General features: G+C 37.6%; 1 protein-coding gene across 1 annotated transcript; it reads left to right on the top strand.

Moving 5' to 3' along the window:
- Positions 1–9276: 9276 nt before the first annotated feature.
- On the top strand, positions 9277–12746 carry ndufb8 (NADH:ubiquinone oxidoreductase subunit B8). The gene is made up of 5 exons (XM_022662978.2): positions 9277–9408; positions 9973–10099; positions 10300–10399; positions 11020–11175; positions 12597–12746. The coding sequence occupies exons 1-5, from the start codon at positions 9336–9338 to the stop codon at positions 12687–12689; spliced, it is 549 nt and encodes a 182-aa protein (XP_022518699.2). The 5' UTR covers positions 9277–9335; the 3' UTR covers positions 12690–12746.
- Positions 12747–13468: the final 722 nt, after the last annotated feature.

The raw sequence follows: 13468 nt of genomic DNA, 5'->3' as shown, positions 1-13468 counted from the left end.
GATAGATAGATAGATAGATAGATAGATAGATAGATAGTTAGATAGATAGATAGTTAGTTAGATAGATAGATAGATAGATAGATAGATAGATAGATAGATAGATAGATAGATAGGTAGATAGAAAGATAGATAGATAGTTAGTTAGTTAGATAATTAGTTAGTTAGTTAGTTAGATAGTTAGATAGATAGTTAGAAAGTTAGTTACATAGTTAGTTAGATAGTTAGTTACATAGTTAGTTAGATAGATAGATAGATAGATAGATAGATAGATAGATAGATAGATAGATAGTTAGTTAGATAGATAGTTAGAAAGTTAGTTACATAGTTAGTTAGATACATAGGTAGTTAGATAGATAGACAGATAGATAGATAGATAGATAGATAGATAGATAGTTAGTTACATAGTTAGTTGCGTAGTTAGATATATAGATAGATAGTTAGTTAATTAGTTAGATATATAGATAGTTAGTTAGAGAGTTAGATAGATAGATAGATAGTTAGTTACTTAGATAGATAGATAGATAGATAGACATATAGTTAGATAGATAGATAGTTAGTAAGATAGTTAGTTACATACATACATACATACATAGTTACTTACATAGTTAGATAGATAGATAGATAGATAGATAGATAGTTACTTGCATAGTTAGTTAGTTAGTTAGTTAGATACATAGTTAGATAGATAGATAGATAGATAGATAGATAGATAGATAGATAGATAGATAGATAGACAGATAGATAGATAGATAGATAGATAGATAGATAGATAGATAGATAGATATTTAGATAGATAGTTAGTTAGTTAGTTAGATAGTTAGATAGATAGGTAGAAAGTTAGTTACATAGTTAGTTAGATAGTTAGTTACATAGATAGATAGATAGATAGATAGATAGATAGATAGATAGATAGATAGATAGATGGTTTGATAGATAGTTAAATCGATAGTTAGTTAGATAGAGAGATAGATAGATAGATAGATAGATAGATAGATAGATAGTTACATAGTAAGATCAATAGTCAGTTAAATAGATAGATAGATAGATAGATAGATAGATAGATAGATAGATAGATAGATAGTCAGTCAGTTAGTTAGATAGATAGATAGATAGATAGATAGATCGTTAGTAAGATAGTTAGATAGATAATTAGTTAGATAGATAGATAGATAGATACATACATACATACAAAGTTAGATAGATAGTTAGTTAGATAGTTAGATAGATAGATAGATAGATAGATGGTTTGATAGATAGTTAAATCGATAGTTAGTTAGATAGATAGATAGATAGATAGATAGATAGATAGTCAGTTAGTTAGTTAGATAGATAGATAGATAGATAGAAACATACATACATAGTTAGATAGATAGTTAGTTAGATAGTTAGTTACATAGTTAGATAGATAGATAGATAGATAGATAGATAGATAGATAGATAGATAGATAGATGGTTTGATAGATAGTTAAATCGATAGTTAGATAGATAATTAGTTAGATAGATAGATACATACATACATACATACAAAGTTAGATAGATAGTTAGTTAGATAGTTACATAGTTAGATAGATAGATAGATAGATGGTTTGATAGATAGTTAAATCGATAGTTAGTTAGATAGATAGATAGATAGATAGATAGATAGATAGATAGATAGATAGATAGTTACATAGTAAGATCAATAGTCAGTTAGATAGATAGATAGATAGATAGATAGATAGATAGTCAGTTAGTTAGTTAGATAGATAGATAGATAGATAGATAGATAGATAGATACATACATACATAGTTAGATAGATAGTTAGTTAGATAGTTAGTTACATAGTTAGATAGATAGATAGATAGATAGATAGATAGATAGATAGATAGATAGATAGATAGATAGATAGATAGATGGTTTGATAGATAGTTAAATCGATAGTTAGATAGATAGATAGATAGATAGTCAGTTAGATAGATAGATAGATAGATAGATAGTCAGTTAGTCAGTTAGTTAGATAGATAGATAGATAGATAGATAGATAGATAGATAGATAGATAGTTAGATTGATAATTAGTTAGATAGTTCGTTAGATAGATAGATAGACAGACAGACAGACAGACAGATAGATAGATAGATAGATAGATAGATAGATAGAAAGTTAGTTAGATAGTTAGTTACATAGTTAGTTAGATAGATAGATAGATAGATAGATAGATAGATAGATAGATGGTTTGATAGATAGTTAAATCGATAGTTAGATAGATAGATAGATAGATAGTAAGATCAATAGTCAGTTAGATAGATAGATAGATAGTCAGTTAGTCAGTTAGTTAGATAGATAGATAGATAGATAGATAGATAGATAGATAGATAGATAGATAGATAGATAGATAGATTGATAATTAGTTAGATAGTTCGTTAGTTAGATAGATAGACAGACAGACAGACAGATAGATAGATAGATAGATAGATAGATAGATAGATAGATAGATAGATAGATAGATAGAAAGTTAGTTAGATAGTTAGTTACATAGTTAGATAGATAGATAGATAGATAGATAGATAGATAGATAGTCAGTTAGTCAGTTAGTTAGTTAGATAGATAGACAGACAGATAGATAGATAGATAGATAGATAGATAGATAGATAGATAGATAGATAGATAGAAAGTTAGTTAGATAGTTAGTTACATAGTTAGTTAGATAGATAGATAGATAGATAGATAGATAGATAGATAGATGGTTTGATAGATAGTTAAATCGATAGTTAGATAGATAGATAGATAGATAGATAGATAGTAAGATCAATAGTCAGTTAGATAGATAGATAGATAGTCAGTTAATCAGTTAGTTAGATAGATAGATAGATAGATAGATAGATAAATTGATAATTAGTTAGATAGTTCGTTAGTTAGATAGATAGATAGATAGACAGACAGATAGATAGATAGATAGATAGGTAGAAAGTTAGTTAGATAGTTAGTTACATAGTTAGTTAGATAGATAGATAGATAGATAGATAGATAGATAGATAGATAGATAGATAGATAGATAGATAGATAGATAGATAGATAGATAGTCATATGAAAAAGTTTGGGCACCCCTATTAATCTTAATCATTTTTAGTTCTAAATATTTGGGTGTTTGAAACAGCCATTTAAGTTTGATATATCTAATAACTGATGGACACAGTAATATTTCAGGATTGAAATGAGGTTTATTACAGAAATAAGGTTTATTACAGAAAATGTGCAATATGCATCAAACCCAAATTTGACCGGTGCAAAAGTATAGGCACCCTTATTATTTTATGGATTTGAATACTCCTTACTACTTTTTACAATGTTTGTTTTTAGATCATTTGAGAGTTGTTTTGATGAGCCCATGATGCCACTCTTCAGAGGAGATTCAAATAGGAGAACAACTTGCAATTGGCCACCTTAAATACCTTTTCTCATGATTGGATACACCTGGCTATGAAGTTCAAAGCTCAATGAGGTTACCAAACCAATTTTGTGCTTCAGTAATTCAGTAAAAAGTAGTTAGGAGTATTCAAATTGGCACCCTAGTTGGTGCATTCACAGACACAAAACTGGAGTGGTTATTTTTTTTTCCAGAGCTGTATTTAAAAGGCACTAAGTATAATCATTAAAAAAAAAAAAAAACTGCCTGGGAAAAAAATACATTCTTTAAATTTTACATTCATTTTTACAAATATTTTACAAATCTTGGTTCTACGAACCAGTTACAAAATGTGTAGCTAATAGTCAAACAAACATTGTGTTTATTTTATATCCTCTATTTTCTGTATTATTGTTTAAATGGTTATGTATGTGACATTTTGTCTTAATGTTCATAATATTAACTGAAATTAACTAACCTGCGTTGTATTATGTATTATTATTACTGTGTTTATTTGTGTGAATAAGCTTTAATTAAAAATGACTGTAGTAAATTAACCTGAACACTGGTTGGTGATTGACAGGAGATCAGGCGGATGAAGTACCCGTCGGGGGGTCCTAGACCTACAGTATTCGCAGCAGAAGCAACAGCAGCTCGGGTTTTGGAACGGTGGAGAGGCGGCGGTGGCAGCACTGAGCTGTGACTGAAGTGAGGATGGACGGAAGTGATGACGGATCTGGCAGTGAGCCAGACTCGTTTGGTTGTAGGAGCGGGAATAGGGCCGGTGAGGGAGGAGAATGGCAGGTTGTGCGGTCTAAGAAGAGCAGACGTTTGTCTGAGGATAGAGATTCTAGTGGCAGTGGAGTGCGTGGAGAGACTGTGAAGCGTCGTAAGGAGGAATACCTCATTTTGATCCAGTTTGAATCTGAATCTGCTGGCGTGCTGAATCCGGTCAGGTTGACATCTGAAATTAAATCAGCTCTAGGGGATGTGGCCGGAGCTAAGGTGTTGAGAGGAGGTAAGCTTCTGATAACATGTAAGGATGAGCGTCAACGGGATAAAGCACTTAAAATGAAGTTTCTAGGGGGTAAGACAGTGATACCGAGATTGTTTAAGGATAAGCAGAGGCTGCGAGGGGTTGTCACAGGGGTGTCATTGGATGTATCTATGGATCAGCTCAAACGTAATCTGTCTGGAGGTACTGTGATTGAGGCCGTCAGGCTTAAAGGCTTCAGGAATGGAGTTAAAGGTGATAGCCTTTCTGTAATGATTCTGTTTGATGGTGACATTTTACCGGATAGGGTTTACCTGGGATATATTAGCTTTCCAGTACGGGCTTACATCCCTCCACCTATTAGATGTTTTAACTGCCAGAGGTATGGACATGTAGCTGCAGCGTGTAGAGGAAAGAAGCGGTGTGGTGTATGTGGGGGAGATCATGAGTACGGACACTGTGCAGAGGGGGTTAAACCCAAATGTTGCAATTGTGGGGGAGATCATAAGGCTGCATATGGCGGATGTGAAGTGCGGAAAAGAGCTGCTAAAGTCCAGGAAGTTCGAGTTACGCAGGGGCTAACCTATGCTGCAGCTCTAAAGGAGGTTAATACGGTTGCTCCTCCTGAAGGCAGTGCTGTAAGATCAGCGCGCACAGTTACTGATGTTCCTAGAACCGCCCTGAGCCACCAAACGCACTGTCCTATCACTCGAGATACTCTGGTAGTTGATAAGATAAAGTTTGTTATGTTTATGGCCGATGTGGTCAACTGTACTGCCCAGACTAATAGTAGGACCGAACGAATTAAAATCATTGTTAGATCTGCAGAAAAGTTTCTGGATATTAAAAGTTTGACTTGGGAAGTGATTAGCTCGAGTCTTGCTGGGAGGGTTCAACCTTCGCAGTCTAGTGATGGCCCGTAATGGGAATTTTAATATTACAGTGGAATGCAAGGAGTTTGATTGCTAATGGACAAGATTTTAAGAAATTTGTGATTAGTAGAAAACGTGTACCTGATATTGTGTGTGTGCAAGAGACCTGGCTTAAACCCCATTTAAGTTTTACTTTGTCAGGTTATGTAGTCATTCGAAGGGATAGGGATAAGGGTAATGGTGGAGGTGTAGCTACTTTTATTAGGGAAGGAATTGGGTTTAAAGTTAAGCACTTAAGCAGTGAGTTTGAGTCATTGGTGGTGGAGGTATGGGGCACGAGTGGGAAATTCAAGATTGTCAATATGTATAACCCGTGTGATAAACTTTCTGTAGACGTTCTGTCGAAAATGGCAGGACCAGGACAGGGTAAGGCATTGTGGTGTGGAGATTTTAATGCGCACAGCTCACTATGGGGTAGTTCTGTTACTGATGGAAATGGTCTGGCTGTTGAGGAGTTTTTAATGGAAGAGGGCCTGGTATGCTTAAATGATGGTAGGGCTACTAGGTTTAGTATGAATAGTCATACCAAGTCTGCTATTGATTTAACACTAGCTTCTTCTGATTTGGCTGGCATGAGTACTTGGGATGTGGTGCATTTTACTTCTCTGGGTAGTGACCATTATCCTATTTTTTGTGCGTTGGGTACAGAGGTTGTTACAGAACCAAGAGGATACTTGCATAGGTGGAATTTTGATAAGGCTGATTGGAACAAATTCTCTGAACTGTGTGAACTTAGATTGTTGGACTGGTCTATGTCTGGAGATGTAAATAAATGTAATGAGGAGCTGTGTGGAATTCTGTATAGAGCTGCTGAGGACTCCATACCTGTAAAGAAGTGTGGTGGTAAGAAGGCAGCAGTTCCCTGGTGGACTCCAGAATGCTCTTTAGCAGTCAGAAGGCGTAATACTGCCCTCCGTGTGGTGCGAAGAACCTTGTTGGCATCTGATCTAATTATTTATAAACAAGCTCAAGCTGTGGTCAGGAAAACTGTAAAATCTTCAAAGAAGGAGTACTGGAGGTCCTTTTGTAGTAGTATTGGGACTGACATTCCTGTGACTGAAATTTGGACTATGATTAGGAAAATGAGGGGCATTAGAAAAACTGGGACGATTCCTGTTTTACAGAAGGGAGACTGGGAAGCTGTGACTGATGTGGACAAGGCAGAAGTTCTGGCTCAAGCTTTTGTACAGGTTCATGGATCTGCAAATTTAAGTAGTGAGCTGGTGGCCTGCAGGAGTAGAGTCCTTGCACAAAACCCTGAGGTATTAAATAAGAAATTGGTGTTTGATAGTGTTTTAGATAGTGATCTTACATTACTAGAACTCAAACAAGCCATAGAGAGATCTGGCCGAACATCCCCTGGTAAAGATAATATCTGTTATGATATGTTTAAACATCTCACAGACAAATCTCTTAGTATAATTTTGGACTTTTATAATGAAGTTTGGACAGCAGGGCAACTTCCGTCAGCTTGGAAATTGGCCATAGTGGTACCAGTAGGAAAGCCAGGAAAGGACTTGTCTGATACAGCTGGTTATAGGCCTATTTCTTTAACTTCACATTTAAGTAAGCTTATGGAACGCATGATAACAGAAAGGTTGTCCTACTTTCTTGAGCGTCAGAATAGCTTTTCTCCTTATCAGAGTGGTTTTCGTAGGGGCAGAATGACAATGGACTCAATCCTAGGTTTAGAAGCGGATATCAGGAGGGCTCAGCTTTATAAAGAAGTGGTTGTTGCTGTATTTTTTGATATTGAAAAGGCTTATGATATGCTGTGGCGAGAAGGTCTGCTAATTAAGCTGTCTATGCTCGGAATCGGAGGGAGGATGTACAACTGGGTAATGGATTTTTTAATGAATAGGTCCATACAGGTCAGGGTGGGTACTTCATGTTCTAAAGTGTATTCTATTGAAAATGGGACTCCGCAAGGCAGTGTCTGTAGCCCTATTTTATTTAACATTATGATCAATGATATCTTTTCTGGGGTTAGTCCTGACATAGCAAAATCTTTGTATGCAGATGATGGGGCTCTGTGGAAGAGAGGGAGGAATCTATCCTTTGTTAAGCGAAAGATGCAGGAGGCAATTGTTGGGGTTGAACACTGGGCAAATGAATGGGGATTCAAGTTATCTGTGGCTAAATCCCAGGTCATCTATTTTTCTAAGAGATCAAAAACAAATGAACTTGGGCTTAAATTGTATGGTCAGACTCTGGAACAGGTGAAGGTAATCAAGTTTCTTGGTTTGTGGATGGACTCGAAATTGACCTGGAAGCATCACATTATGAAGATCATAGACAAATGCAAAAAAGGATTAAATGTCCTTAAATGCTTGGCGGGAAGTGACTGGGGGGCTGACCGTTCCTCTCTCCTGTGCATTTATGATGCTCTAATTAGATCGGTTTTTGACTATGGCTGCATGGCCTATAGATCAGCTGCTGAGTCTAACCTAAAATTACTCGATGTAATTCAAGCACAAGCTCTGAGATTGTGTTGTGGTGCAGTTAGATCCTCCCCAGTGGCTTCTCTACAGGTTGAAACAGGAGAAATGCCTTTGCATTTAAGAAGACTTGCATTGTCTACTGTATATTGGTCCAACCTGAAGGGGCACATAGAGAGCCATCCAGCTGTGTCTGTTCTACATGATTGCAGTGCTCCTCTTCATGGTCCCTCAAGGAGTTTTGGGTGTCTGAGCAACTCAGAAGCAGGCGAAATGGGATTGCAGGCTCGTGCTTTCAGCAGTACTGTTCCTATATCAGTGGTACCACCTTGGCTGTTCCCATTGCCTAGGGTTGATTTTTCCCTCCTTAATAAAAAATGGAGTGATGCAGGAAGTACAGCTGTTATGGTAGAACAACATCTGGCACTTAATTATTATGGTACTCTGCAGGTGTATACTGATGGGTCAAAGGATCCTACTGTGGGTTCCACATCAGCAGCGTTTTTTGTGCCAGAATTTCATGTGGTTGTTGGTAGGCGACTGTCTGATAACCTATCTGTATTTTCCTCCGAGCTTGTCGCCATTCTTTTAGCATTGCAGTGGGCTGAGGATGTTTGCCCAATGAGGATGGTGATTTGTTCAGATTCTTTGTCTGCTTTACAAAGCATCCAGTCTGGCAAATCTAAATGTAGACAAGACCTAATTTTAGAAATATCTCAGGCATTATTTCGTTTACACATGCAGACTATTTTAGTTCAGTTTTTATGGGTTCCAGCACATGTAGGGGTGGATGGCAATGAGACTGCTGACAAAGCTGCTAAACACTGCCTGAAGCAAAATAGAAGTGATCTCAATATCCCTCTTAGCAAAGCTGAGGCAAGAGTGGTTGTAAAGCAACATGTTAGAACATTATGGCAGTCTAATTGGGAACATGAACCGAAGGGGAGGCATTTGTTTGCAATACAACCGAGAGTTGGTTTTGGAGGGAGTGGAGGGTACGGTCGGAGGCAGGAAATTGTACTAACAAGGCTCCGAATAGGTCACAGTACGCTGAATGCCTCTTTGCAAATTATACAGAAACACTCCACAGGGCTTTGTCGCCACTGTCCGCAGAGGGAAACCGTGGACCATGTTCTTTTTTGTTGCAATAAATATGCTGTACAAAGGAAGATTTTGTTTTCTTCTCTTAAAGACAAGGGTCACAAAGAATTTTCTTTGACAGGATTGCTTTCTTATGGGGCAGGGATGGGGTCGGTTCATAAACTGGTTTTTCAATATTTGAAAGCTATTGGTATATTTTGCTTTATTTAGTTTTTTTTTTTTTTTTTTTTTTTTTTTTTTTTCTCCTCTCTCGTTTACTTTCTTTTAGTTTTATGTACTTATTTATGAATTTCCTTTCACCTACATTTTGTTTATTATTGGCCATGTCACTTCCCGAAATCACACTTCACACTCCTGCTCAGTAGGTGGCGGTAATGCACCTTCAGTTGGTCTGCCATCCGCCATAAACCTGAAAGAAGAAGAAGAAGTACCCGTCTGCTCTAGTCTGCGAGTTCCGTGTGCGCATGCGCGGCTGCGGAGCTGAAGATGGCGGCGCGCGCTCTGAGTAAATCGGGCCGGTTTGATAAAGTGTATAAACTGGTGATCGGCTCCAGGTCGGGTGAGTGATAAATACCCCATATTACTGTGCTCTTTGCTGGGGTCGGGCGCACGGGGAGCGGGGGGTTTAGAGGAGCAGGTATGGGGCTGGTAATATGAAGGACAGTTTAACCTTTAGCTGCTGTAGCTAACGGCTAATGGTAGGTTATAAACACCAGTGTGAGAGTTTATAACAACGCGTATACACAGATTACAGGCGCTGTATAACACTGCAGAGCGCTGAACGGTTCATTAGTGCCTTTTAAGAGGATAGTTTAATATTTATGGAAGTTAAAGGAGCTGTTAGCTAACCTATTTGTTTATTGGAATTATCAGTTCCACTTAAAAGACTGCAGCAGTCGCAAACAATCCAGCACCTCAGGCGTTACTGCTGTAACTGCTGAAGCATTTAAGGTGGAACGGATAATCCAGTATGTTCATTTTTTATCATCATAAACATTTATTATTATATATAGCTTCATAAACACTGTTTACATCTTATTTTAGTTCATTGCTAATTGTCACTGCTATTTTTATATGACCGTCATTCAAAGAGTTTAAAGTAATGTGTCTTTGTGTATTTTAGCATCTGGTGTATCTAAAGGTTCTCTGCCAGGACCCTACCCCCAGACCCCTGAAGAAAGGGCAGCAGCAGCTAAAAAATACAACCTAAGGCTGGAAGACTATCAGCCATACCCTGACGACGGAAAAGGGTCAGTAATGACAGAAATAATATCACTCTAAACCAGCAATCAGACAATGATGTCTATTAAAATGATCATAAACACAGTACAGCTACTCAAAAAAACTACTTACGTACAGAAACCAGTTACATTTAATCTGTTACTGCTAAACACTGCTGTAAACTCATATCTGTAGTTAAACCCAACTGTGTGTGTGTATATGTGTACAGGTATGGAGATTACCCGATGCTGCCCAACCGCTCTCAGCAGGAGAGAGACCCCTGGTACAGTTGGGACCACCCAGACCTGAGGAGGAATTGGGGTGAATCGGTAAACTTCCATTGTTCACTGGCCTACCCTTACACCTGTCCCTCCTGCTGACCCAAGCCTTGGACTCACCCGTCCCTCCCGCTCACCCGTCCCTTCTGCTCACATAAGTCTTAGACTGAATCATCCATCGTGCTCACTTATCCCTCCTGCTCATCCAAGCCTTAGACTCACCTGCTATCTATCTTGTGCTCACCCTTTTCTCCCATTCATCCAAGCCTAGACTTATCCAACCTCAACTCACCCATCCCTCTCACTCACCCAAGCTTGGCCTAACAGCTGGCGAGAGCAGCATCATTTTAACAGTTGATGTGAAAACATGTAAATTGGGATGGAAAGAAATCTGTGACTGCTAAGGGAAATGCAGAAAATGCCAAGAGAATCTGAGTAAGGTGTGTTTTTTTTTCACCAGCAGTCTTTAGATTACTGATCTGCCCTCTTGCGGAAGCCTCCAGTAACATGCTTAGCACACAGCGCATGGCCAAACAGCAAGTGCAACCAACCCAACTCTCCAGCTCCTTATACTCACCTTTTCATCCCATCTCTCCAGCTCTACCATCCCTCATACTCAACTTTTCTTGCTGTCTCTCCTCCCACCTGACTCTCACTTTCTCTCTCTGTAGATGCACTGGGACTTTGATATGTATACCCGGAACAGGGTTGACACATCTCCTTCACCGGTTGACTGGTCCACTATGTCTAAGACCCTGCTGGGATACCTGGGGTTCATGCTGCTGATGTTTGGGCTCGGGGAAGTGTTCCCTATGTACCAGCCAGTGGTGAGTCTGAATTCAAGAACAGTTTGTTTCTCAGCCCAGTTTCTCAACACCCATCAGGTATTACAAAGCCATTACAGTACTTACGGTTGTCATGATACCAGAATTTTGACTTTGATACCGATACCAACTGTAGTCTCACTATTCTCGATACCAAAACGATACTTAGAAGAAAAAAAAAAAAACACAAAATTGTCTAAACCTAAAGTAATTTCTGTCAGGCATGTCGTACTGCTGTATCAGATTTCTAAACTCTGATTTCTCAACTATATATACCAGCACCTGGTCCATGCAGATGTATTGAGCTACAACTCTAGTCTTTAATCTTTCTGCTTCTTTGGAGGATGTGTCATATTTTCTGTGTATAGAGTCTGTAAAGCACAGATGTAATAGTAACCTGACTGTATGAACTTGAAGTAAAGTTTTGAATAAGGAAAATAAATAGTGAGAAAAACATTTAGTAATGTTGCGTTAATGTGTACACTCATTGCTCAGTTTTATTAATCAATATTTTACAGTTTTAAATAAGGCCACGCTCAGTGTAACGATCAAGCAGGCTACATGTCTGACATCCAATTTGCGATGGAAATGCAAAAAAAACGTGAACACCTTGAGTTCACACCGCAGGACTATTGTCTAGCTTATTCCTTATGCTTAAACATTTGGATTAGCAGTCGCTAGTAAATCTTAATGAAGCTCCACTAACCTCTCAACTTTTCAGCTCTCTGTAGAGACCAGGGTGTTGCTTGTCCACTAAATGCTGAGCTCGTGTTCGTGAGCTCATTTGCTCTGGAGAGATTTGCAACACTGAGTTTGTAAACTGGGTTTGTGGTGTTGGTTGGGTTCTCGTCTTCATTAGCGAAATAAGCAAAACATGGCCACACTCGGCTCCTGGAGTCACAGACGAGAGAGGACATATTTTATCTTAGCCATCATCATCATTCTACGTGTGCTGCTGCTCTGCTCTCGTGCGCTGCTTCTCTTTTGCTGCTGGCTGAGTCAAATGAATACTCACGAATTGATTCATTTGTTCAGAATATTAGGTTTACCTTAATCCTCCACACCGGTCTCTGTGTGAATCAGTTTTCTTATGAAGTGAATCAAATCGCGGCTACTAATTTGACTCTTTTGAAGCTAGCAACTGAGACTTACTGTATATACTGTATTGAAGCATCAAGCATTGAAAGCTAAAGAACCGAAACATTTGTGATGTAATATTAAAAAAGTATCAAATGTCTGGTGCATCGTGCAACTCTTAGTACTTTAATTCCGAATTTTTTGCTTTAAAAACATGGTGTGTGTTTATGTGACCGGTTAATGATGAGGAAGTGTCCCAATTCCCAAGAAATATGATCCAGTTCAGTAACAGCCAGTGTGTTAACTCCTTTTCTAATCTGTGTGTGTGTGTGTATGTTTGTGTTTAGATGCCAAAGCAGTACCCCTACAATGATCTATATCTGGAGAGAGGCGGAGACCCAGAGAAACAGCCTGAACCTGTTAAACATTATGAAATCTAATCTTGTATAATACTCTGTGTGTGTTTTTCTGTCTAAAATAAAGTAAATTATAATGGATCTTGGTGTCGTTTTATTTATTTTATCTTTGTCAGTTTTGGCATCTTCTAAAGTTTATAAACATTGTCCACATATTAACAATAAGTGAATTTATATGCATTAAAATGATCTGATTTGAACTCAATATCCGATTAATGCAATTTCATTTAATACAAGTAGTTCTGTAAACGAGACACTGCGATTTCTTAGATCAGAGTAAGGTCCAAAAAAAACAACCAACGATTAGAAAATCTATTAACCAGATTTTTCAGGGCATGATTATATTTTTAACCAGAGTATTTTCAGATTTCTCAGGCTGCGCATGCACTGAAACAGACCATGGTACCAGACAAACACTTCACCCACGAGATGGTGTACAAATAAAAGCCCCTTCATAACTGAGGTCTGAGAAAGATGCATGTGGGGGGTGCCTAAGAGTGTCTTGTTTTATTGTAGATCTGAAGCTTCTCAATGAAAAGAAATGCAAACCTTCCCTCCTTTTGTTTTAGCTTGGATTATTTTACTGTTTCTTAAATACTAATGTCATTATGACATCATTTAGTACACAATTTATTTTATTTAATGACCATAGAAATTAATATGTAATATATATATATATATATATTGATGTTTAGGTCACTTATTTTCAAAACACTACATAAATCATAAATGACTTTTAATAAAATACATAGAAATCAAAAAATCGTTTAACCCCATAATACTCTGATTAAAAACAAAAACTG

Source organism: Astyanax mexicanus, chromosome 15 (assembly GCF_023375975.1).
Source record: "Astyanax mexicanus isolate ESR-SI-001 chromosome 15, AstMex3_surface, whole genome shotgun sequence".
In the NCBI taxonomy this organism is placed as follows: domain Eukaryota; kingdom Metazoa; phylum Chordata; class Actinopteri; order Characiformes; family Acestrorhamphidae; genus Astyanax; species Astyanax mexicanus.
The sequence above is the reverse complement of the archived record's forward strand: the minus strand, read 5'-3'. Positions and strand labels throughout refer to the sequence as shown.

Bases quoted from the DNA above. Each gene is read 5' to 3' on its own strand.
- ndufb8 (XM_022662978.2), top strand. From the start codon at position 9,336: ATGGCGGCGCGCGCTCTGAGTAAATCGGGCCGGTTTGATAAAGTGTAT. The intron at 10,100-10,299 runs GTCAGTAATGAC...ATATGTGTACAG, and splicing joins TACCCTGACGACGGAAAAGG to GTATGGAGATTACCCGATGC. The intron at 10,400-11,019 runs GTAAACTTCCAT...CTCTCTCTGTAG, and splicing joins GGAGGAATTGGGGTGAATCG to ATGCACTGGGACTTTGATAT.